Here is a 24,798-nt window from a genome sequence, read left to right as displayed (position 1 = left end):
ATACAGTAACAGAAATCAGTCAGCAGTTCTTATAGTAGGAAAGACTACTTAGAAACTAAAATTTCAGTGATTCCCCAAGTTTGATTTCTTAACTTTATTACTTTAATAGGTGTTAGCCACTGCCCTTAAATATTAAAATAACTAAAAATTCAAATTTAAAAGGAGAAGTCACAGGTGGTCTCTGACCTAGATAATATACACATATAATCAGTTCCTGTTCCTATACAAATTCACTAGAATTCCTGCTGTTGCTGTTGCTATCAAAACCACAGGCATCAAATGTTAATCTTTTAGAGAACCCCTGAGTTCATTAACTCATGTGTCAAATAGTGCTGGGGATCCAGCAGGGAACAAGATTGCTTGTATCCATTGAAGCTTACAACCCACTGGAGAAGAGAATTACACGAAGGCGATGGTGCCACAAAGGGAAGAGATTTCCGTTTATACTTACACAAATGTGCAGTTGTGTGTGACTATATGTTTTGTTAGCACCTCTGGGGAAATAATCAGAGGTGTCTACAATAGGAAAGATATATATAAAAGGATGCAAAAGATATATATGTAAAAGATATATATAAAAGGATGCTTATAAAGTTAGAGGTTCGGTAGACCAAAGAAAGCCAGAGTTAAGATTTCCAGACGGAGCCAGCTGTTCTAGTATCCATCTTCCACTCCACAAAATAGCTGACACAAGACTATAATCATGTGTTCACTCTTTTGTGCTGTGGCCTGAAATCCCACCAACAAAATACCCAGATAATAAACACAGTTTTGTTTTGTTTTTTTTTAAGATTTTATTTGTCAGACAGAGAACACAAGTAGGCAGTGAGGCAGGTGCCGGGAGTTGGCAGGGGAGCAGGCTCCCTGCTCAGCAGAGATTCCCAATGTGGGGCTCGATCCCAGGACCCTGAGATCATGACCTGAGCCGAAGGCAGAGGCTTTACCCACTGAACCACCCAGGCCCCATAAACAGTTTTTTTTTTTTTTTTGTCAAGTGCAACTATTAGGAGGGGTTACACCATTTATATTCAGTAGTGAGTCAGTCTGATAATTCTGTTTAAGTCAACATGCAGGTGACATTACCTTTATTAGGTGAATGGGCAATGGAATTTTGAAATAGAGAAAGAAGAGATAACTTAGGAGTGTGAAGTATCAGTGAGGGAAGAAGACAGAAAGGGATACGGAAGCCTTGTAAAACAAGGAGGAGGACTAGCACATAGAAATGACAACAGGAAAATACTAACAATAAAGTACTAATTTCAGAATTTTACTGAGAGCTGGCCCTGTACCTAAGAAAAAAGGAAGAATTTTATTTCCTTCTGTACCATAGCCTCAGTTCCCAGGACCCAAAACTCAGGGTCCATTTCCTGGGAAAAAAGAGCCAGACTAATACCACTAGGATTATAATCTACAGACTGGTATAAGAGCCTAATGTCATTTACAACATTTGTTTTTCTTGCCCTTCCCTGCCTCCCCTCAGGTCCCCATTTATAATATTTTAGATACTGTACACTATGTTATAAACTGACTTAGAAGTCATTATGTGGAACATAAATCCCATGAAAACTAAAACTTCCCATAGTTCAATCCTAGATTTGATGCCCAACTAACCAATTTAGCCTCACGTGAAAAGAATTTACTTACTAAAATTCACCAAAACATGTATTTTTAAAAGGAGTAACTATATAAAGGAACATCTGAGTTTCTTTTCATTTCATATGACTAAATTAAATTTTCATAGTTTTATTTAGTTTACAGTGTGGCTGTATTTTTGAAAGGGAAAAGTGATGCCTGGGTGGTTCAGTCAGTTATGCGTTCAACTCTTGATTTCAGCTTGGGACATGATCTCAGGGTTATGAGACTAAGCCCCATGTCTGGCTCCGTGCTCAGCATGGAGTCTGCTTGAGATTCTCTTCCTCTCAGAAAAAAAAAGAGATTCTCTCCGTCTCTTTTTGCCCCTCTATCACCCACCTCCACCTCATCCGCATGGTCTCTGTCTCTAAAATAAATGAATAAAAAAAATCTTGAAAAGGAACAACATGGGGCATCTGGGTGGCTCAGTGGGTTAAAGCCTCTGCCTTTGGCTCAGGTCATGATCTCAGGGTCCTGGGATTGAGCCCCACATCAAGCTCTCTGCTCAGCAGGGAGCCTGCTTACCCCTTTCTCTGCCTGCCTCTCTGCCAACTTGTGATCTCTCTCTCTGTCAAATATATAAATAAAATCTAAAAAGAAAAAGGAACAACATACAATTATTTCTATAAATATAGAATTACTATATAATTTGAGGTTTAAAAATATGAATTTAAAGTAAAAACCTGCTACAGATCCTGGATCTTGGTTTTTATTTAAACAGGTAATCATAATGGATGTTTAAACACATCAAAAGCGAAATGAAAAAAAAAAATCAACCAACATTTATGAACGTACAGAACTTTCCTAACTTACCTGTAAAAGGATCTGAAAAACTGGTATTCCCAAGTCCTAACATTTGACCTTTTGTGTTATCAATAATAAATTTAGCCACTTGATCCAAAAACATGGGATTCAAATCATTCTTCTGTAAGAAGTTGTATGCAGTTAACCAGGGATCATCACTGACGTTATATGGAAGTTTATATGATGGTCCACCTTCATTGACATCAATTGAGAAAACATAATCAAATTCCTTCAATAGGAATACAAAAAGAAGATAAATGATTACTAACATTATCTGTTCACTTAAAAGACATATATATCACAGACATTATATATCCTTTTAAAAATAATTATAACACACTTTCGCCAGAGTGCAACGTGCTACAAGATTAGCATTTCAGTAGGGGTGGGGCAGGGGATGTATTACAACTACACATTAACTCTAAGGCCAAAGGAGGGTTTCTAATTGGTTGATTGGAAGGCCAAAAGTATTAGCTGTTACCATGCTCCAGGCACAAAACATGCTGACATTAAAAGCACTGCCCTGCAGGGTCCTTCATATTTTGTCAAGTTAAATTTAGCGAGGCACAAAGCATTAGGTGAAAGGTGGCACACAAGCTCCTAATTCAAAATGGTAGGGAACAGTTTACGCATGGTAAACACCCAAAGACAAACACTGGCTAATCAATCAAATGCAGCTTCCCTACATGGAAAGAGCTTTTTAAAAAGTCAATTTCAAGGCAGGGAAAATAGGAAATCTTCTCCATAGAAATGAATTTTTAAATCTCAAACACCAAAGAAAATTTTATCAGCATGGGTTAAAGGGAACAGAAGATGTTTGTCTAATGCTTTACGATAATGGTTATTAGAAAGTAGAAGTTGACATACTTTCCCTTCATATAAGACTTTTCCAGATGTTTGCTGATTAGCACCAGATGAGCCAACAACATCACCGATTTTTAGCCACCTCCCTTCACTAACACTCCACTGATAAGCTTCAACTTTCTCCCCATCTCTGATTAGACGAGTCTGTCCTTCTCTAGTACCTTAAAATAAAACATTTAAGAATCAAAGGTAGAATAGCAGAGTAAAATTCAAAGCCATTTAGATAAAAAAATATTTTAACTTTAAAAATTATACATAAAACAATATGTATTTGGTTTAATGAAATTTTTATTAAAAGATTTTAAAATGTTACTCTACTGGAAAGTAGCCCAAAAGAAAATAATGGTTAAAAGGAACCTGTATAAACAGAGGAAGGTTAAAAATGTATGTCTCTACTAGAAAGAAGCCAGCCCACTAAAATAAAACAAGTTTTATTACTGAGTATCTTCTGACAACACTAACTTTAGTAAATGACTCTCCATTCTTCTAGTTGTTCAGGCCAAAACGTACAAAAGAGTTTGATTCCTCTTTCTCTGAACGCCACAGCCAATCCTTCAGCAAATTCTGTTAGTTCTATCTTTAAAAAAGATTTGGGGGCACCTGGGTGGCTCAGTCGTTAAGCATCTGCCTTTGACTCAGGTCATGATCCCAGGGTCCTGGGACTGAGCCCCACACTGTGCTCCTTGCTTGGCAGGAAGCCTGCCTCTCCCTCTTCCACTACCCCTGCTTGTGTTTCCTCTCTCACTGTCTCTGTCAATTATAATAAAAAAAAAAAGATCTAGAAAACTATCTCTTCTCACCATCTCCATTGCTACCCAACAGTACAAGCCACCAGCATTTCTCACTTGGACTGCTTTAATGGCCTCTTACTCTTGCCCTGGGGCTCCCTGAAGTGTATATTCAACCCAGCAGCCACAAAATTTCTTTCAAAAGTTGAAAGCACTTCTGTCACTCTTCTGCTGGAGGCCCTTCAATGGCTTCCCATCTCTCTCAGTTAAGGCCTAAGTCCTTGGAATGAGGTACAAGGCCAAACATTCATCCACTCTGACTTCACCTTCCACTACTCCTCCCCTCCACTTATCTCCCGACTTCAGCCATGGAGTCTTTACGCTGGCTTTTAATTCTGCCCATGACACTCTTCAGACAGTGCTGGCAAGATCTGCTCCCTTGCCTCCTTAAGGACTTGAATGTCACATTCTCAGCAAAACATTCAGTGGCAGAGACAGCCATCTGTCCTCCAGAGATTCACATTTGTATTCCATAGTAGAACTGCAGCTTTAGCAAGGTGTACTTCCTAGATGCCACACATGAGAAGTGGTCAGGGGAATCTGAGTGGGTGAGATGTGAGCCAGTTCTAGGCCTACACTCCATCATCCTCTACCCTCCTCTTTTATTCCATCTGATGGCTGAAAGTCTCTACACAAGAGGACCTTGGGAGCTACATGTTGAAGATGGTGGTTTCTATCAGCCTGGGTCCCTGAACGGCCACAAGGAGCAAAACTGCTCCACAAACATGCTCAGTATACTTTGCCATCAACTGAGCTTTTACTGTGCAACCAAGAAACTTTTCTTTGTATTAAGTCTCTGAGATTTTAGAGTTTATCTGTTACAGCAACTAATGTTATCCTAAATAATATATATTTCCTGAGCATTGTATTTAAAATTATAAAACACCCCAACTCCTGCTTTGTTTCCCAGGGTACTTATCCCTATCTGACATATTTATATCATTACTTATTTACTTTTTAATTATCTGTCTCTTGCAGAACATAAATTTATGAGAACAGAGATTTTTATTCCTATTTCCCAGAGTTTAGAACAATGCCTGGAACACAGTGGGTATTTAGTAAATATTTACTCTGTGTGTGTGTGTACTGACAAAGAGACTACATTTTGTAAAGAATTGTAGGAATATTAAAAACATGACAGCATAATGGATCAGTTCTCAAACTCTGGATTTCAAGATCTCTTTATAGTCATAAAAGTTCTTCAGACTTCTGAAGAACTTTTATTAATGTGGGTTTTATCAACTGACTTACTGGATTTAAAATTAAAAATAAAAAGTAAAATATGTTTACTTAATGGAAAACAGTAGATATATTACATATTGAATAAACAGTATTTTAATATTTTAATGAAAAATAAGAATAGTTTTAGAAGTTTACTGAGAAGACTGGCATGGTTTTATATATTTATAAATCTTTTTACTGTCTTAATAGTAGATAGCTGGATTATCATACCTGCCTCTCCATTCAATCTGTTGCAATCTGTCGTTTTGTTGAAGTAAAAAAAGAAAATCCAACCTCATGCAGATAATATAATCGAGAGAGAAATGACTAGTTTAAAAGCCTTTTCAGAAAAATGTGAATATTCTACAAGTAGTAGGTTTTTAAAGGTTATACATTAGAATCTGAAACCATACCAATGCATTTTTTTATGCTCTATTAAACATTAAAATCCACTGGTCTACCTTAACAACTCCTGGTAGCAGATACTTTTTCCAAAATTTCAATTTTCACTTGAGAGTTTTAAATTGTATCTTTAGCAATAAATACTGTTAGTATTTTCCTTAAAGTGACGTGATCACTTTGTTCTTTTTAAAAAAAAAGAATACCCCAAACTTAACCTTGGTTAGTTGTTCTTTGAAATAAATATGGCATTCTATGAAAAAGTTCAGTCTGCAACTCAAAGAAATGCACAAATACTTATCCTTGAAACACCATGGTACTTTAAAGTACTTTATCTGTACTTTCCATTTTGTCAACTAGAATATTAACAAAGATATGACTAATGGGTTGTAGTAAAATTAATTTTTAATGCTTTTTTAAGAACATTATTATGGGCAAATGGCTTTTTTTTTTTTTTTAAATCCACCATTGCTTTTGAACCTTAAGTGCAAATGTTAACACAGTAGAAAAGTCAAATAACAGCTTAGTGTTATAAAATTAGTTTGACTTTGTGGATATCCTGAAAGAGTCTCAGAATTCCTAAGGGTCTGTGGATGAAGTTCTGAGAACTGCTATTACGGATCAGGCATATATCTAGATTTCATTTGAAAAACCACTGTCCTCTGATTTAAGCTCAAATTACCCCCAACTTGTTACGCAGACATTGCTTTATTTGAACTCATTTTTAATTTTAGTCTATACTACCTCTCTCAGAGAATCCAATCAACCAAAAGGTATTAGATGAGTGACTTCTGAGTACCTACTGTATATGAGCTAAGTATTAGGAGATTTATTTAAAACAAAAACAAGACTCCTTTTTATGAGCAGTTTAGCTCAAAGTCTTTAAAACTGTGAGACAGAGGCAAGAACATGGTTTCTCACAATGGTTAAGTATAACAGTACAAATTCTAAAAAAATCCCTGTCTGGCAATGGGAACAACACTTAATTACCAGCAAATCAACCTCTTTTTCCTTCTCATTCTAATTATTCCAAATGGCAAACATATATACACTGAAATATTTACCAGGTTCATTCAGATGTTCCCTCCCAGGAAGCTGCTCAGCATTAATGTCCCCTAAATCACCAGTTTTGGAATCAATGGTTGCCTGAGAGAGTTCTTTTTCAAAAGCCTTGATTTCCTCAGCACTTGCTGTCCGATCCTCTGATTCTGTAAACACTCTAATAATACCATCACTATAAAGAAAAAAAAAACTGATTTGAAGTCACTTATGCTATAGTGCATGAACATTATCACACCTGAATGACTCAAAGCAAAAATAATCTGTATTTGTGAATATGAGAAACGTTACTATGTATTTATGGCTGAGGAGAGCACTATACTGGTTTACACACTATCCTCTGTTGCTTTCTAAAGCCATGTTTAGGGTAGGAAAAAGATAATTTAAGGGAAAAGTCACTGGCAAAAGACAGAGAAATATATATTCGACACAATTTTGAATTCCAAGTAAGTATTTACCATCATAAAAATCTAGAGGCATAACACAGACTTCAAGTCACTATTACATAGGAGAGGATAAAGAAGGGCAGTAAGTTTGTTTACTTTACAAAGGACTCAAATACACAACATAAAGCTTAAAAACAGCAGATGCTCATTATCTGTCCATTCAGGAAACATGGAGTCTGTCTTTATTCCGATTAACTAGCAATGTAATCCCAGTCTTGCATTGGACTTGATGGTAACCCCAACCTCTAGTTTTGGGTAGGAAAGGCAAGTTAGCTACTTTCAAATGCACTAATCCTGCCCAATTCTAAAGAGAACTTGGTTTCTTACTTAACCTTCCACTAAAGGAACTTCACCCTTTCAGTTTGTTTACTTCAACCTTAAATATGCTTAGGGAAGAAAATAAAGAAACCAACAAATTTGCACTTGACCCAGACAAAAAGTAAATCACCTCCTTTATTAGGCCCTCCATCCCTTATGGCTGTTGCTTTCTTTTTATCTCTGCCTTCCATGCCAGATTCACCGGCGTTAAGTGTGACTCATCCCACTCAGACCCCAGAAGTCTAAAACTGAGGGCCTCACCTTCTGTACCAAACCAATTCTCCCACTTCCCCAATTTTATTAATGCAATCACCAAAGATTAGAAGCTTTATGCTTTTCTTTCACCCTTCTTTTGATCATCCTTCCTCTGTAACATTTCATATTTTGGCCTCTTATCTATTAGCACTGTGGGGATAACATTTCATAATGGCACAGGCACACTGTAACTGCTTTCTAAATTGCTTTCCCTGCTCACTGTCACCACTACTTATAGCCAACCTATTATGTAATCAATTGCAAGTTATGCTTTAATTATGTCACTTCTTTAAAAGCTAGAACCCTTTATCTCAAGCACAGAATCTAAAAAAGGCCTGGCATTCAAGGTTTCCCACAGTTATGCCCCGCTTTAATGTCTTACCACCTTACCAGTATTCCTCACTATTCCCCAGCATGAGTCCTCTACAGTTTTCCTTCATTTCTCACACATATCCCTCTCGCGTCCATGCCACATCTTTATTTATAACATTTGCTTTGCTAGAAATTATCATTTCCCTTCTTACTCATTATCCTTCAATTTTCAACTCAAACTTCTCCTTCTTCAGAAAGTTTTCCCACACTAATCTCGATCTTCTCCAATTTCTTTGCATTCAAAGTTTTGACTGTACAACCTGCAGTACAATACCAGTGTAATTATCATGTTTCATTAATGTAAAAGTTGTCATGTTTAGTACTGTTTTTTCACTCCAGAAATATACACATGGTCTCCCGATTCCCTTGATGTTTCCTTATGGGTCATCTCTACACAATACCAAAGACCTAGACACATGATATTTATTGACTGACTAGAATATAAATACCTCGCACCAACCACAATGTCACCATTGTCTAGAACACAGCAGCACCAAATAGATTGAGCTGGAAGTCGGATTGTTTGAGCACATTCCCCATGTTTCCAGATTCTCAGCGATCTGTCTTCTGCCGTTGTTACAAAATCTAAAATTAATGAATATAGGAATAATCAGTTTGAATAAATAAAATTAAATACATGTATTACATATCACCTTCCCAGGTAGGCATAAGGATTTTTTTTTAAACCCTGAACTATTTTAAAATTAGTTTTACATTTTATGTATTTCTCACTTATACCATATACAACCTAAAAAATCATATTTTCTGTATTTCATATCTTACATACTGTACACTTAGCACCAATAAATTATAGTCTTTCCTGAAATACCCAAAACTTTTTGACATAACCATCAAATATGAATATAAAGATGATCACACAACCTTCTCCTTTACCAGAAGATCCTTAATGAGATAAAGCTGCCAAATTACTCAAATCACAGTTAACAAACTGATAATTAGCACTCCTACCCCCACCTCAAGAATGGAATGATACAGTGATTGATATAAAATTTAAAAATTTTAATACATGCTAATCTTACCTTTACAATTTGGGAAGACAGATATGCTATAAATATAATTGGTATGTCCATAATATACTTCAAGACACTCGCCAGTGATCTGCCACCTTCTAATACTAGCATCATTTGCACAGGAAAGAAATTCTGTTTCACTCAAAATTGCTAAACCTCTTACACAGTCTTCATGCCCTGTATGAAAGAAGAATAATATAAACCAATAAGATGGATGATTTCATTGATGGATCTCTGTATTAATTACCATTATAAAACATGAAAGTGGGTAGTAATAACTGATTTTCAAAGCAGAGAAATTAATTTTTTTCTATAGAAAAGACTGGTAACCAAAATTTTATTTTAGGTTTGGTAGTATTTCTTATTACCTTTGGAAGTTATTTTACATTTACCTTATCTTCTCCAAATTATTTCCTAAAGCTCTCCAGAAATAAGATTCTGACCTCAACAATTCATTTTGACCTGACAATTCGTTTTCAACTTTTCGTCTTCAATAACAAGAGTTAATTCATAACATATAAAACATTCAAACATGAAAAAGAGTAATAGCCCCTAAATTTCTCAAAACATAATACTTAAATTAATATTTATAAGGCACTAATGAGGCAGTAATGAAGGGTACTAATGAAAATTAAGAAAAATTCAATTATAAAAAAGATTTTAATTATTTAAGAATTTGAAATAAAAACCACTGTAGAAAAGTAATCTTTATTAAAGTATGAAGAATAGATTAAGAGAGATTGAGTTATCTGAAACCATACAACAACTAGTGGAAAAGCTAAAACAGGAATTAAAGTTTCCTGCCTTATAATCCCACTTCCTTTGAAACACAAATCATAACTTCTTCCCTGATTTGACCAAAACACAAATATAAAACCAAACATCACTGCTTTATCAGCAGAAACATTTCATAACATATACAAATACAACCATTAAAATGATACAATAAGAAATAATAACCAATTTTTTATAAGACAAGATTTTGTAGAATAAACATTATTCTTAATTATATAACTAGAAATACATATATTCCATTAATTAAAAAATTTAAAATCCTTTTATAAACTTCATAAAACTCAATTTCTTTCAATATTAACTGAGGCAATGCAGAAGATATTACTTTTTTTTTTAAGACTTTATTTATTTATTTGACAGAGAGAGATCCAAGGAGACAGAGAGGCAGGCAGAGAGAGAAGGGGAAGCAGGCTCCCTACTGAGCAGAGAGCCTGAAGTGGGGCTCAATCCCAAGACCCTGAGATCATGACCTGAGCTGAAGGCAGAAGCTTAACGCTCTGAGCCACCCAGGCGCTCCTACTTTCTTTTTTTTAAGGACAGAACATTTTCTGAAGCTTATGATCTAATAAAGGAGATCAGGAATCAAAAAAATTTTTCAGGTTCAGTATTTGCTGCTTTAGATTAGCTATTGAAGATTAGTAACAACTTGATAACATGTGTGTATGGAAGCAGGAACACAGTGATGCTTAATTATAACTTGCCTATCTACAAATAGTTTTATCTGCACAAAGGACTTCTTGAAGTATTATCCAGACTAGTGATCAAATTCGAAGAAAATAAAGGAAGAAAAACAACAAAAAAATTCATACCAAAATTTTAAGTGTTCCACAAATAAATCAGCAATACCAGTGACAGTCAGCAGATGTCTCAGTGCAGGAGTTATTTAATAGGTAAGGTTCAAAAAGACTACTGATCTAAAATCCTAATATAAGCCCCAAATTTGTTATTACTAAATAATGTACTTCAATATTCACAAGAGCACTAATGATGTCTTCCTGTATATATGAAATTAACAGTAGTGACACACCATCAATAAGGCTTACGCTTGAAAGTTTCACTCTGAACTTGTTAAACCAAAAACAAACTGCATACCATATTACAAGCTCATTAAGAGCCATTTATTAGTCCACATCTAGTTATTTTAGGAGAGGTTTCATTTTCTTTTAAAAGATTTTAAGTATTAGTTGTCAGAAAAGTTACATCTACCCAAATTAAATGGTTCAGATACACTGGTGTTTTTCAAATGTTGCTTCTAAGCTTTTGAGGATACACCAATGGAGTGAATATGAAGTGATGAGACTATAAATGTTGTCTACTCTGATCTTACCTGAAAAAGTCCTCTCACACCTTCCAGCTTTCCACAATTTAATAGTCTTGTCTGCTGATCCAGTTAACATTAAGCCCTGCTCAGGTAAGATCTTTACTGCCCATACTGCAGCTGTATGACCCTGTGAGTGAAATGGGAATTAACTTGAGTTGACACAAAGTCATCACATTTAATTATTATGTAGAACATTCACACAGAACTACTACAGTACCTGTAAGGTCATCATGCACTTGTCATTCAGCCAGACTTTAGCAGTGGTGTCCCATGAGCCACTAAGTAATGTCCCAAATTTTCCAGATGAAAGACTACAAACTAAAGGGGAAAAAGGTATTAGTTAATACAATGTCGTATAGAAAAATGTTCAACCTTGTTAGCTATTAAAGCATTGCAATTTTGTTTTTTTAATTTTTAAAAAAACATTTATTTGACAGAGAGAGAGGAAGAGAGCAAGAGAGAGAGAATCTCAGGTAGACCACACTGAGCATGGAGCCCAACTCAGGCTCGATTTCATGACCCTGAAGATCATGACCTAAGCCTAAATCAAGAGTCAGACGTGTACCTGACTTTGCCACCCATGCATCCCAAAAGCACTGCAATTTTAAAAACACTTTCTGAACGGACAGTAACTCGGCCAGTTAAGGCTTAACTCAATGGAGATGCAGAAGAGTGCAATGATCAAGAGCAGACTCTGGGCTGGAATGTCTGGGTGCAAGTCCTGCCTGTGCTATGAATGGACTGTCCAACCAAGGAATAACCTCCAATTTCTCATCTGCAAATTGAGGGAGCAGGATCAAATGGGCTGCACAATCCCTTCTGGTTAAAAAAAAAAAAAAAAACTATATAGAAAGATAATGCAAATGATTTTGAAATGCTGCTTATAAAAATATTTAATTAAAATGACAAATGGGGCTCAGTGGGTTAAGCCTCTGCCTTCGGCTCAGGTCACGATCTCAGGGTCCTGGGATCGAGCCCCACATTGGACTTCTTGCTCAGCAGGGAGCCTGCCTCCCCCCCACTCTGCCTGCCTCTCTGCCTACTTGTGATCTCTCCCTCTGTCAAATAAATAAATAAAATCCTAAAAAATAAATAAATAAAATGACCAAAAAACCCCAAACACTGGAGCCCAGCTAAATATTCAACAGCAACGGACGAGGTAATTAAATCCTTTTTTTAAATTTATTTTTTATTTTTTAAAGATTTTATTTATTTATTTGTCAGAGAGAGTGAGCGAGCACATGCAGACAGAGTGGCAGGAAGAGACCCAGAGAGAAGCAGGTTCCCTGCTGAGCAAGGAGCCCGATGTGGGACTCGATCCCAGGACGCCGGGATCATGACCTGAGCTGAAGGCAGCCGCTTAACCAACTGAGCCACCCAGGCGTCCCTAAATCGTTTTTTTTAAGATTTTATTTATTTATTTGACAGAGATCACAACCAGGCAGAGAGGCAGGCAGAGAGAGAGAGGAGGAAGCAGGCTCCCTGCTGAGCAGAGAGCCCGATATGGGGCTCGATCCCACGACTCTGGGATCATGACCTGAGCTGAAGGCAGAGGCTTTGACCCACTGAGCCACCCAGGTGCCCCGAGGTAATTAAATCTTATTATCTTTTTTTTTAATCTTTTTTTTTTTTTTTAAGATTTTATTTACTTATTTGAGAGAGAGAGCATGATAGGGGAAGTCAGAGGGAGAAGCAGACTCCTCTTGGAGCTGGGAGCCCAATGTGGAACTTGATCCCAGGACTCCGGGATCGTGACCTGAGCCGAAGGCAGTTGCTTTACCAACTGAGCCACCCAGGTGTCCTCTTTTTTTTAAAAAAGATTTTATTTATTTATTTGACAGACAGAGATCACAAGTAGGCAGAGAGGCAGGGAGAGAGCGAGAGAGGGAAGTAGGCTCCCCGTTGAGCAGAGAGCCCGATGCAGGGCTCAATCCCAGGACCCTGAGATCATGACCTGAGCTGAAGGCAGAGGCTTAACCCAATGAGCCACCCAGATGCCCCTAAATCTTATTATCTTAATATAAAATTATATAAGCTAAAAATTAAACATGTGAAAAATTATCTAAAAAAAAACCAGAAACATGGGACGCCTGGGTGGCTCAGTTGGTTAAGCAGCTGCCTTCGGCTCAGGTCATGATCCCAGCGTCCTGGGATCGAGTCCCACATCTGGCTCCTTGCTCAGCAGGGAGCCTGCTTCTCCCTCTGCCTCTGCCTGCCATTCTGTCTGCCTGTGCTTGCTCTCTCCCTCTCTCTCTCTGATAAATAAATAAAATCTTTAAAAAAAAAATTAAAAAAAAAAACAAAAAACCAGAAACAAAAAAATAGAATTTTGCTTAAAAATGGCAGACTGTTGGGGCACCTGGGTGGCTCAGTGGGTTAAAGCCTCTGCCTTCGGCCCAGGTCATGATCCCAGTGTCCTGGGATCGAGCCTGGAATCGGGCTCTCTGCTCAGCAGGGAGCCTGATTCCTCCTCTCTCTGCCTGCCTCTCTGCCTACTTGTGATCTCTGTATGTCAAGTAGATAAATAAAATCTTTAAAAAAAAAAAAAAAAAGGCAGAGTGTTGGGGTGCCTGGGTGGTTCAGTCAGTTGAGCATCTGACTCAATTTTGGCTCAAGCCATGACTTCAGGTTCCTAGGGCTAAGTCCTGTGTCAGGTTCTGTGCTCAGTGGGGAGTTTGCTGGAGATTCTCTCTCTCTGCCCCACTCCCCAGTCTTTCCACTTGCTTGCTTGTTCACTCTGTCTCTCAAATAAATAAATAAATCTTTCAAAAAAATTGACAGATTCTTCATAGTAAAGCTACCAATGGCATTAATCTATAAGGAGAAAGAAAACAGAAAATAACATAACTGATTTAGGAAAATGGAGGAGATTATAATTTAAATACCCACAAAGAGAGATTAGAAATTAGTTCCCTGGGGGGGAGGGCAGGAAACTCTCATGAGACTCCGTAGCCAGCTACTAGGTTTGATGGAGAGTGGGGCTAGGCAGAGGACTTGAAATGCTAGATCTCTCCTTTCAACCTTCTGTGTTAGGAAAGCACATCCTCACCCACTGCAGGAAACTGGAGGTTTATTTTCTGGAGGAACTGAAGCACAGTTTGCATATTCAGGCAGCTGGACAAAATAAAGGTCTGGAATAAGAAGCCCCATGGAGGGGTGCCTGGGTGGCTCAATGGGTTAAGCATCTGCCTTTGGCTTAGGTAATGATCTCAGGGTCTTGGGAGCAAGCCCCGTACCAGGCGCTCTGCTCTGCAGGGAGTCTGCTCCCCCCATACCCCCAACCTCGGCCTGCCTCTCTGAACTACTTGTGATCTCTGTCAAATAAATAAAATCTTAAAAAAAAAAAAAGAAAGCCCCATGAAACACAAGGGAAATAAGTGGAAAATCTATATCCCCTTCTCTCACTGTACCAGCAGCCATGCATATATTCCCTGCCACCCAGGCAATAGACGGGAGAATTCTGCTCTAGGAGAATGAGAAATGCTAAAGAACTTCAGATAACGACATGTGAGAGGGTGTCCCATCTAAAAGGATAGACAGCCACCAGTTTGCATTCTAATGAAGCTCACCAATTACCAAGCTCTATCTACACAAGCTAAAAAGTTTTCTGTCTATTTCTTTATACTTTATTCTTGAATATGAGCAGCCAATTTAGTATCAACAATCATTTAATCAAAGTGTCCAACATGAAACAGAAAAATCCAAAGAAACACAAAAATAAGGGAGGAAGGGCTAGGCAATCCAGAAGAGACAAATCCAACTTCAGGAAGCAGAGGGAAAAAAAAAAGTGGGTGCCTAGGTAAAGCAGTTAGTTAAAGCATCCAACCCTCAGGTCGTGATCTCAGGGTCATGAGGTCAAGCCCTGCACTCAGTGTGGAGTCTGCTTAAGACTCTCTCTTCCCTTTGCCACTCCCTCCTCCCCTGCACTCTCTAATAAATAAATAAACCTTTAAAACACACACACACACACTATAGTATAGCATACTATACTGTGTAATATACTATGTATATATAGTACATATATAGTTTTTATATACTATATATTTATTAATATATAAATGCTATTTATATATTATATATTAAATACTATTTATAGATAATATATAAATATATATTTATATAATTTATAAAATATGTAAATACTATATATAATATATATAATACTATATAAATAAATACTATTTAAATACTATATAAATAAATACTATTTATTTATATATATACTATATATACATAGTATATTACACAGTATAGTATACTATACTAGAGCAAATACTATAATATTTGCAAATAGGTAGAATATTATATAAGAAAAATTAGTGACAGAACAAGAAAAATAAAAGCTAAAAGTAAAAGGCCCAAAACCCAAACCAAAACTAAACGGCAGTAGAAAAAAAGTCTCTCTGGAAAATTAGACGAAAAAGACAAAGACACAAAAAATGGACAAGGAAAGCTTAAAAAGTCAGAAAATAATTTCAGAATGTTCAATATCCAATGATAGGGATTGCAGAAAGAGATAACAGGGGACAGTGCAGAAAGGATAAAGAAATAATATTGTCAAAAGTGAAGGACATGAACCCACAAAGGTGCCAAATGAAAGGCATTTTCAGAGAGATGCACTGTGAAAATCTGTAACATCAGAAATAGAGGCGATCCTAAAAGCTTACAAGGGGAACAGAAATGTGTCTCACAGAGAAGATGGGAAATCAGAATAGAATCAAACTTTTCAGTTAACACCATACCACCATACCACCATACCACCACAAAAGGAAATAAAGCAATGTCTTCAAAATTCTACGAGTAAATGATTTTAACACAGGATTTTACATCTAGCCAAAGTAACAATAAAATACAAGGACAGAATAAAGCCATTTTCTAATATATTTAGCCCCTACATCACAGCTTTAAGAAGCTACAAAAGTTAAGTTAAAAAATGACAAAAATATGGGAATTTTTTTCTAGGAAATACATTGGCAAAGAGGAATCCCAGGTTCTTGCCCCACACTGAGAGAGAGGTGGATATGTTCTGCCTACACAAGGGAGAGCAAGCTGAATAAACGATATGGTAGCTTGCCCTTTCTGGGCATGACATTAGGTGCAGCCAAATGATGCAGACGTGAGTCAACAGTATGAATGGTGGCTGACACTTGCAGGTATAGAAGTTGCAGGTTTAAGAGTCAATGTATTATTAATCACATTGCCCTTTCACTGCCACAATAAACTCTTGAAGCACAGAGAGAAAGAGCGAGCCCCCATCAGCCTGGGTCCCTGAGAAACTCCAAGAACATATTCCCCTCCCTAATCCTTGATGAATATGTATGGTGAGTGAGAAATACTCTTGTGTGATGACACATGAGTTCAGGGAAGTGTTTGTTCCTCTACCATAACTTAGCCTATTCTGCCTCATTATGTGTCTGACTATTTGAAAAAATGTAATAGGCACTTAGGAGACTTCCTGCAGCCCTTGTAAAATATCAACTATAGTTATGCAGAATTTCTATAGTTATGTAGAAATGCATATAGAAATGAAAAAAAAAAGGGGTCAAGGGGTCACTATCTTTAGGAAAAAACAATTTTTTACCTGGATAGGAATATATTTAAGAACTATATATGCATTGATCATATTTAAATAACATTCCCCGAATTTTATGACCTACTGTGCTCCAGAAAAATTTTAAGAGACTTTCATGAACATATACAGTGTAATAAAATTAACAAGTAGAAAGTAGGACAAAAAGAAAATGGGATTTGTATGTAAAATATGAAGTTGTAAACAGGTGCTGGTGTTGGGCTTCTGCAAATCAGCAGACACCTTTGCTTAGTGATACAGAGACAGAGAGAGATACAGTCCTTACCACGTGCCAGACACCATAAAAACATTATATTCCACAAGAATCCCAGGAACTAAGTGCTGCTGTTAGTCCCATTTAACAGATGAAGAAACCAAAGTTCAGAGAAATGAAACGATTTTAATCTCTAAAATGAAAAAAATTAGGAAATAGTCTTGGTAATTGGAGAAGAAAGTATCTTCTGTGGATCTGTAAAGTATTACCCATGCTTAGTCATAAGGACAAAGACTGAAACAGATTACTGTACACATAAAAATATGATTACTGGGGCGCCTGGGTGGCTCAATAACCACTGAGCCTCTGCCTTTGGCTCAGGTCATGATCTCACGGTCCTGGGACTGAGCCCCGAATTGGGCTCTCTGCTCAGTGGGGAGCCTGCTTTCCCTTCTCTCTCTGCCTACTTGTGATCTCTCTCTCTGTCAAATAAATGAATAAAATCTTTGGGGCGCCTCGGTGGCTCAGTGGGTTAAAGCCTCTGCCTTCGGCTCAGTCACAATCTCAGGGTCCTGGGATCGATCCCCACGTCAGGCTCTGTCTGTTAAATAAATAAATAAAAGCCTTTAAAAATAAATAAATATATAAATAAATAAAATCTTTTAAAAAGATAGGACTACTGTATCTGAATACTGAAATCAAAGTAAATTTTTCCACTTACATGAAGAATTGTTTTTCAAATAATTAAAATTTTTAAAAAATCAACTTAAGGGACGCCTGGGTGGCTCAGTGGGTTAAGCCGCTGCCTTCGGCTCGGGTCACAATCTCAGGGTCCTGGGATCGAGTCCCGCATCGGGCTCTCTGCTCAGCAGGGAGCCTGCTTCCTTCTCTCTGTGCCTGCCTCTCCGTCTACTTGTGATTTCTCTCTGTCAAATAAATAAATAAAATCTTAAAAAAAAAATGTAAAAAAAAAAATCAACTTAAAAGCCTATGCATCATCAGTCATTCTTTAAACTCAAATGTCCTGAAGACTAGTAAATTAACCATTTGATTTTATATTAATATATTATTAATGAACCAGTCTAAAAACAGAGAACCATAAGCTTTCAGGAAATGGTTAATTTTTAAAAACTTTTTTCTTTTGGATAAACTTATTTCTCAGATAGTAATAATTTACCTCCAAAAACTTGTAACATATATTTCCTAATGGAAAATAGTGAATCAAGCTGAATATACAAAATAAGTTTCGGTTTTTAAATCTGTGGGAACAGGAGGTTCTTTCATGGAAAGAATTAACTAACAATTCCAATTTTCTAAATGTCTCATCTTGATAGTGTAATCGGGAATGTTTTTTATATTCTCTCAGAGATCAATGTAGCATACAATTCAAGAGAAACATTATTTTAGAAAGCTCAGAAAATTTCTTTCTTAAAATTTCTTTCAAGATCAGGCAGAAAGAATGAATAACAAAATAAATCTCTTTCAATATGTGTAAGGAAGATTCAGCTTTGAAAAAAGCCTTTAGAGATCATATAATGAAACATATAATTACTTAGAATCACAACTTATAATGTAACTGGGAAGTGTTATACATATAATATCAACTAAAGGATAGTACTACTTTACGATATTTAGAATATAAAATTTGGGCTAGAAAACTGACCAAAAAAATGACATAAAAATATCAATCATTAATTTCTTCAGCTACACTTGCTAGCATGGTATGGGCTGTCAAAAAAGGAAAAAAAGTACAAATAACACTTGGCCCCTAAACCATCAAGCAAACTAACAGAATAACAAAAGATTACCTTATGATAAAGTAGAAATAAATCAGAATGGAAAAAATACCCTGCAAAATTGAAGCAGTATTTTTTACTGTACAGATCTCTATGAGATCTTCTAATACCTTAAAAGATCAAGACAAACATGATTACATAAAAATTGACTTTTGCATTACAAAAAAATGTGCAAAGTTAAAAAAGACAGCAAAATGGGAAAATATTTGTAATTTGTATTTAAGAGTTAATAAATATAATTAAGGATTTCAAAAATGGCCAGTAACCCTGTATTAAACAGGCAGGAGTTTTTATTACAGTTCACAAGAAAAAGAAAGGTAAAAATCCCTTCCATATATGAATATGCCCCCCCCATAAAAAGAGAGATGCAAATTTCACTTTTCACTTATTTTGGCAACAATCTAAAAATCTGACAATATATTCCATTGGCAAGGGAAACAGAGACTCATATGATGCTGCTGGAAATGCAATAAAAGTTACAATATCTAATGAAGGGGTTCTCCAATACCTAACAAAACTGCATGTGCACTTACGTTTTAATCCAGAAATGGATATTATACCTAAGTGACACTTCCAAAAGAAAGAAATGACCCAGGCACAGAGCCTTTTATCATGACACTATCTGTACTAGCAAAAGATTAAAAACTCAGATGTCCATTAGTAAGGGACTGGTTGAATAAGCTAGAATCACCACAGTACAGCTAGCTAAACAGTGAATAAAAATGCCATTATAAAAACAAATGATTTCTATATAGTATAATAAAGAGATCTCTAAGTTGGTAATATTATCAAGCAAAAAGAGGAAGGGCAAACAATTTCATATAGTATGCTATCTGTTTATCTTTTATATATAAAGGAACAATACATACATACCTAACAAAGTTAATAAAAAGTATAAGGAAAGGAATAGTGTATGAAGGCAATACAGACTAAATCTAGACTTCTTTGAATATACCCTGAGTTGTTTTTCCTTTGAAACTGTTTGTTTTACAGAATTATAAAACAAAATTACGTTTAAAAAATTTCTGTTGAGCACCATTACAGCCCAAACTAAGGTTTCCAGCTATTATTGCCTGCTAAAAAAACAAAAGCAAAAAAACATAGGCTTCTTGGTGAAACAGGTGATTTCAGGTCTAGAAGAAGAAAAGCCTAAAATGAACCTAAAACATTCTGTAGTACCAAAAGCAAGGAAGACTGCTAAAGGTCTCATCAAAAGCCCACAGGGGCCCATTTAAAGAGATTCAAATATGTCCCAAATATGGGACAACTTGAGAATTAAAAGAAGCTTCTAGGAAACCTACTCATTCTGAAACTCAGTAAAAGAGCATTTATCCTCCCTTTCCTGTATCAAAGTCTCCCATGTAACCAAAGAATTGGTATAAGAAAAATCTATATTTTAAAAATGCTAGCTATTAAAGGCAAAAATAATGGTAGAATTAAAGTACAATGATTTTGCAAATTTTAAAAATATTTTATTTATTTATCTGACAGACTGAGATCACAAGCAGGCAGAGAGGCAGGCAGAGAGAGAGAGGAGGAAGCAGGCCCCCCACGGAGCAGAGAGCCTGATATGGGGCTCCATCCCAGGACCCTGGGACCATGACCTGAGCCAAAGGCAGAGGCTTTAACCCACTGAGCCACCCAGGCGCCCCAATGATTTTGCAAATCTTAATGAAACACTAGATATGTGTGTGATCATCAATACATGCTAAAAACCATTACATAAAAGACTGATAGGAATTTAAGATGAATGAATGATACAACACTTGAACCTACTAATTAATCTTAATATCACAGAGATTTTAAGTACCTCTTAATGTGCTACAACAAAAAGTACACAGTATTACCTATAATGTGTATTTGCCAAGAACTTGAATCTGTATCTGATTAAGTTTCTAGATCTAATAGCTTATAAGACATACAAGGGATTGAGGAACATGTAAAAGGAAACAATAAGGCTTTAATCAGCAAAGTTCATATTGTGGGAAATCCTACAAGATAAATAAGCTGATTTCAAATACAAAGAGGTAAAAAAGGGAAAGAAACCCATAAATTAAAAGACATGTGGACATTAGCTGGGTCACAGTTCAAACAAACTGTAAAAAAAAACTTTCATGAGACAACTGAGTATAATTTGAGCCTTCACTGGATACTTGATAATAAAAAATTACGTTTTGTTTTAGGCATAATGATTATTTAAGAAAAAAAGATAATTTAGTTCTTTTTAAAAGGCTCAAGGAACTATGGCCTGTGGGCCACCTGTTTTTGTACAGTGTACAAACTAGGAATGGTTTTTACATTTTTAAGTGATTGAGAGAAAAAAATCAAAAGCTATTTCTTAATATGTGAAAATTATGACATTCAAATTTCAGTGTCTACAAATAGAGGTTTACTGAAATACAGACATGCTCATTCATTTATTTATTGTCAATGGCTGCTTCTGTATACAAAGGCAGAGTTGAAAAGCTGTAAAAGTGACCACATGGCCTGCAAAGACTAAAATATTTACTATTTGGCCCTTTACAGAAAAAGTCTGCCAAACCCTACTTCAGAGCTACATATTAAAGTATTTACAAATGAAATAGTATATTGGAAATTTCCTTTAAAATAATGTTGTGGAAGAGGGGGTAGATGAAACAAGATAGGCCATGTGTTGACAATACATATAAAGCTAAGGAAATACATGGATGGAAAGAGCATTATTCTTTTATATATAACTCATAAAATAATGTGTTTCTACTCTTACATACATTTCAAGCCTTAATAAAGTTTAAAAAAGTCTGTATCATTCAAGATTTCACATACATACACACAAAACAAACCAAATTTTTTTAAAGGAATTAAGTTTAACGTGTTGATGATGGGCCATCCTATTTGCTTACAGATATGGATACAAAATAAGTACATATACTGCACTGATTAATAAGCTTATTGTTTTATAACAAAGAGCTATGAAGCCACACAGAAATCTAGGAAGATCAATCAGAAATTTAAACAAATCATAGAAAACAATATTCAAAAGTATTAAATATTCTGCAGTTATGATACCAATGCCCAAACACATTTGTTCTCAGTCTTCGATTTGCTTTATAAATACAGATGTAACAACCAAAAGATGAAGAAATACTTTTGGTCTTCCCAAGCATATTAATTCCTTGCACGAAGTAGTTGAAAAACCAAAACCACAAAGTGTATTAAAATTTTACAGCTTCTTCCTTTTAAAATGGAATACTTTATTTTTATGTATATAAGCATGTTTCAACCTTCACTGATGACAACAAAAAATCTCTAACAGAGAATTTACAGAATGAGGATGATCTAAAAAGGTTTTCACTACCAAGCCACAGCCTACGTAAAACAAACATAATAATAGTATGGAATGCAGATATGTGAATTTTACTTTCAAAAGGATGAAACTTCTTCAAATAGAAAAAAAACAAAGCATTATACTCACCAGTATTCTTGTGACCTTTCAGTATATAAAGCGGTGCTGGACTTTCCAGTGAGAAAATGCAAATATTGTGGTCATTTCCTCCAGTGGCAATTAGTCCATGAGGGTACATGTCACTTGAAGGTATGATGCATACACAAGATACAAAATTGGAGTGGCCACTCATACAGTGCATTTCTGTAAAGCCCCTGTTAGGACTAGAAAGATGTGGTAATTAACAAGACATACACCGTCCCCTTAATTGGCATAGGACATGAGATGAATTGCCAAAGTACTCGCTTCCTTTTAGTGTTTATTAGGTTGAACTTTATAGTACATATTACTTTAAGATATGATTTAAGTTAAATATTAAATGTCTAATTTTATTAGCAACTATTGAGATTACATCAAATTCAAAGTTTAATTTGTATTTCACTGAGAACAGCATGTTAATTAATAGAAAAAATAAGGAAGGAAAGGGAGGGAAGCAAATATCGTAAATGGCTTTTTCTCATATTCCATCTTTATTTCTATTCATTTGTGACTGTTACCCTTAGAAATCCCTACTGAAGTGAAACATTCATGCAATTAGGATAATGGAATCTACTATCGATAAGCCTTAAACACAATAAGCGCATTTTCATACTATGAAACATTAACTTAGTACCCATTAGTATAGTATGTATATCTAAATAGCTAAACTACCAATCTAAGGGAATAAAGGGATATAAAAACAACTGCTCTAGGGACACAGCACATTAATAACTCTCTTGGGATTAGAAAGATTATCAACTTCTGGGGTGTCTGGGTAGCTCAGTCAGTTAAGTGTCCTACTCTGGCTCTCACCTTGATCTCAGGGTCATGAGTTCAAGCCCTGTGTTGTGCTCCACACTGGGCATGGAGCCTACTAGAAGGAAGGAAGGTTGGTCATCAATTTGTTTTACTCTTCAGTCACTCAGCATCACTGCCTTACCTACTATGTCAAACAACAGTAACTTAGCGGCTGAGAGCAATATAAAAAATTATATCCCCGACTCAAGCTAAATCAAAAAGTCTGCAGTGTAGTGGAGATAGGACAACTGCATATCAAAGACTCCCACATAAACATAAATACACACACATTTTAAAGAAAAGCATAAACCCACAAGGCCAGGAAGAATAAGAAGAAAAGAAACAGGAATACTGGGAGGGGGGTTGGGAGAAGAGGGGTGGGGTTATGGACATTGGGGAGGGTAAGTGCTTTGGTGAGTGCTGTGAAGTGTGTAAACCTGGCGATTCACAGACCTGTACCCCTGGAGATAAAAATAAATGTTTATAAAAAATAAAAAATTAAAAAAAAAAAGAAAAGAAACAGGAATACTATTTTGAATACTAAAAGCTGGTTGAAAAACAGTAAAGGGTTAGAGAGAATTGAGTTCTAAATAGGTAGTAGGCGAAGTAGAGGGCCAGTCTACCAATGAATCCCCCAAAACCTCAACAATGTTAGCAGCACTATCTAGAAATAGGGACAAAAAAGGGTGGGAGCTAGAATAAGGAAGACTACTGCAAATCTTCAGAATCAGTTGGAAGCTGAATCATACGAAAAAATCTTCAAAGGAAGGTATCTGGTAGTAGCTATTTTTAACTTATCCACTGCATTTTGAAAAAAAAAAAAAAGTGCCCTTAGAAAGCATTATCAATATGCCTAATGAAATCTAAAAGACAGGACATGTTTAAAAATATGTATTATATAAACCACTAAATATACTTTGGGACTCTCAGCACTTCCCAGTATAGATGTTTATGTGCATCTTCTTTAGTGATCTATGAAGTTCTGAAAGGCAAAATCCAGATCCAGTTCTTCTTTTTATCTCCCCAAGCTCCTCACACAATGTTATATATGGTAAGCATTAACTATTTCTTGAACTGATGAAAAAAAAAAAACTTTAATACCAGTGTTAAGGGAAAAACAACAACAAAAACAGCCAGATAAACCAGCCAGACACTGCCCTTCTTGACCCAGCAAAAGCCTGAACTTTTCTTCTTTAGAAAAGCTTAAAATCTTTGAGTGGAAGGACACAAGGCATATTTGAGCTTTGGGGTATGAGGAACATGTACATTCACAAGGGCAGTCATTCTCAAGGCAGGAGATCAGTCCAATGAAATGGTCCAGCCAGATAACCTTACAATGAAGCTCACAGCCAGCAAGTCTGAACCGTGAGCAGACCCAGGAGCTTCTTTTTAGTTTTCCACTCTTATTGAGTACAAAATAAGGATTAACAGACATCTAGGGAAAGCCATTTTTACAATGAAATATAGCGATCAAAATAAATGGTGGGGGGAGAAACCAATTTGAAGGAAACAGATCACTAAGAAAAAAATAACTTAAAAATTAAAAAAATCATCACTATTATCCTTATTTTTTTTTTTAAGATTTTATTTACTCATTTGACAGAGATCACAAGTAGGCAGAGAGGCAGGCAGAGAGAATGGAGGAAAGCAGAC

The 24,798-nt window shown here is 36.0% G+C and overlaps 1 protein-coding gene across 3 annotated transcripts in view; it reads right to left on the bottom strand.

Moving 5' to 3' along the window:
* PLAA (phospholipase A2 activating protein) overlaps positions 1–24,798 on the bottom strand; it is a 40,484-nt gene that overhangs the window by 10,950 nt on the left and 4,736 nt on the right. For all 3 annotated transcript variants that reach the window (XM_044265566.1, XM_044265565.1, XM_044265564.1), the window contains exons 2-9: positions 22,339–22,532; positions 11,523–11,623; positions 11,312–11,432; positions 9,199–9,366; positions 8,608–8,743; positions 6,773–6,942; positions 3,304–3,461; positions 2,446–2,665 (exon numbers count right to left, since the gene is read on the bottom strand). In XM_044265566.1, the coding sequence (XP_044121501.1) occupies positions 2,446–2,665; positions 3,304–3,461; positions 6,773–6,942; positions 8,608–8,743; positions 9,199–9,366; positions 11,312–11,432; positions 11,523–11,623; positions 22,339–22,532 (1,268 nt within the window). The remainder of the gene's footprint in view (positions 1–2,445; positions 2,666–3,303; positions 3,462–6,772; positions 6,943–8,607; positions 8,744–9,198; positions 9,367–11,311; positions 11,433–11,522; positions 11,624–22,338; positions 22,533–24,798) is intronic.

This window comes from Neovison vison, chromosome 9 (assembly GCF_020171115.1).
Source record: "Neovison vison isolate M4711 chromosome 9, ASM_NN_V1, whole genome shotgun sequence".
Classification (NCBI taxonomy): domain Eukaryota; kingdom Metazoa; phylum Chordata; class Mammalia; order Carnivora; family Mustelidae; genus Neogale; species Neogale vison.
The sequence above is the reverse complement of the archived record's forward strand: the minus strand, read 5'-3'. Positions and strand labels throughout refer to the sequence as shown.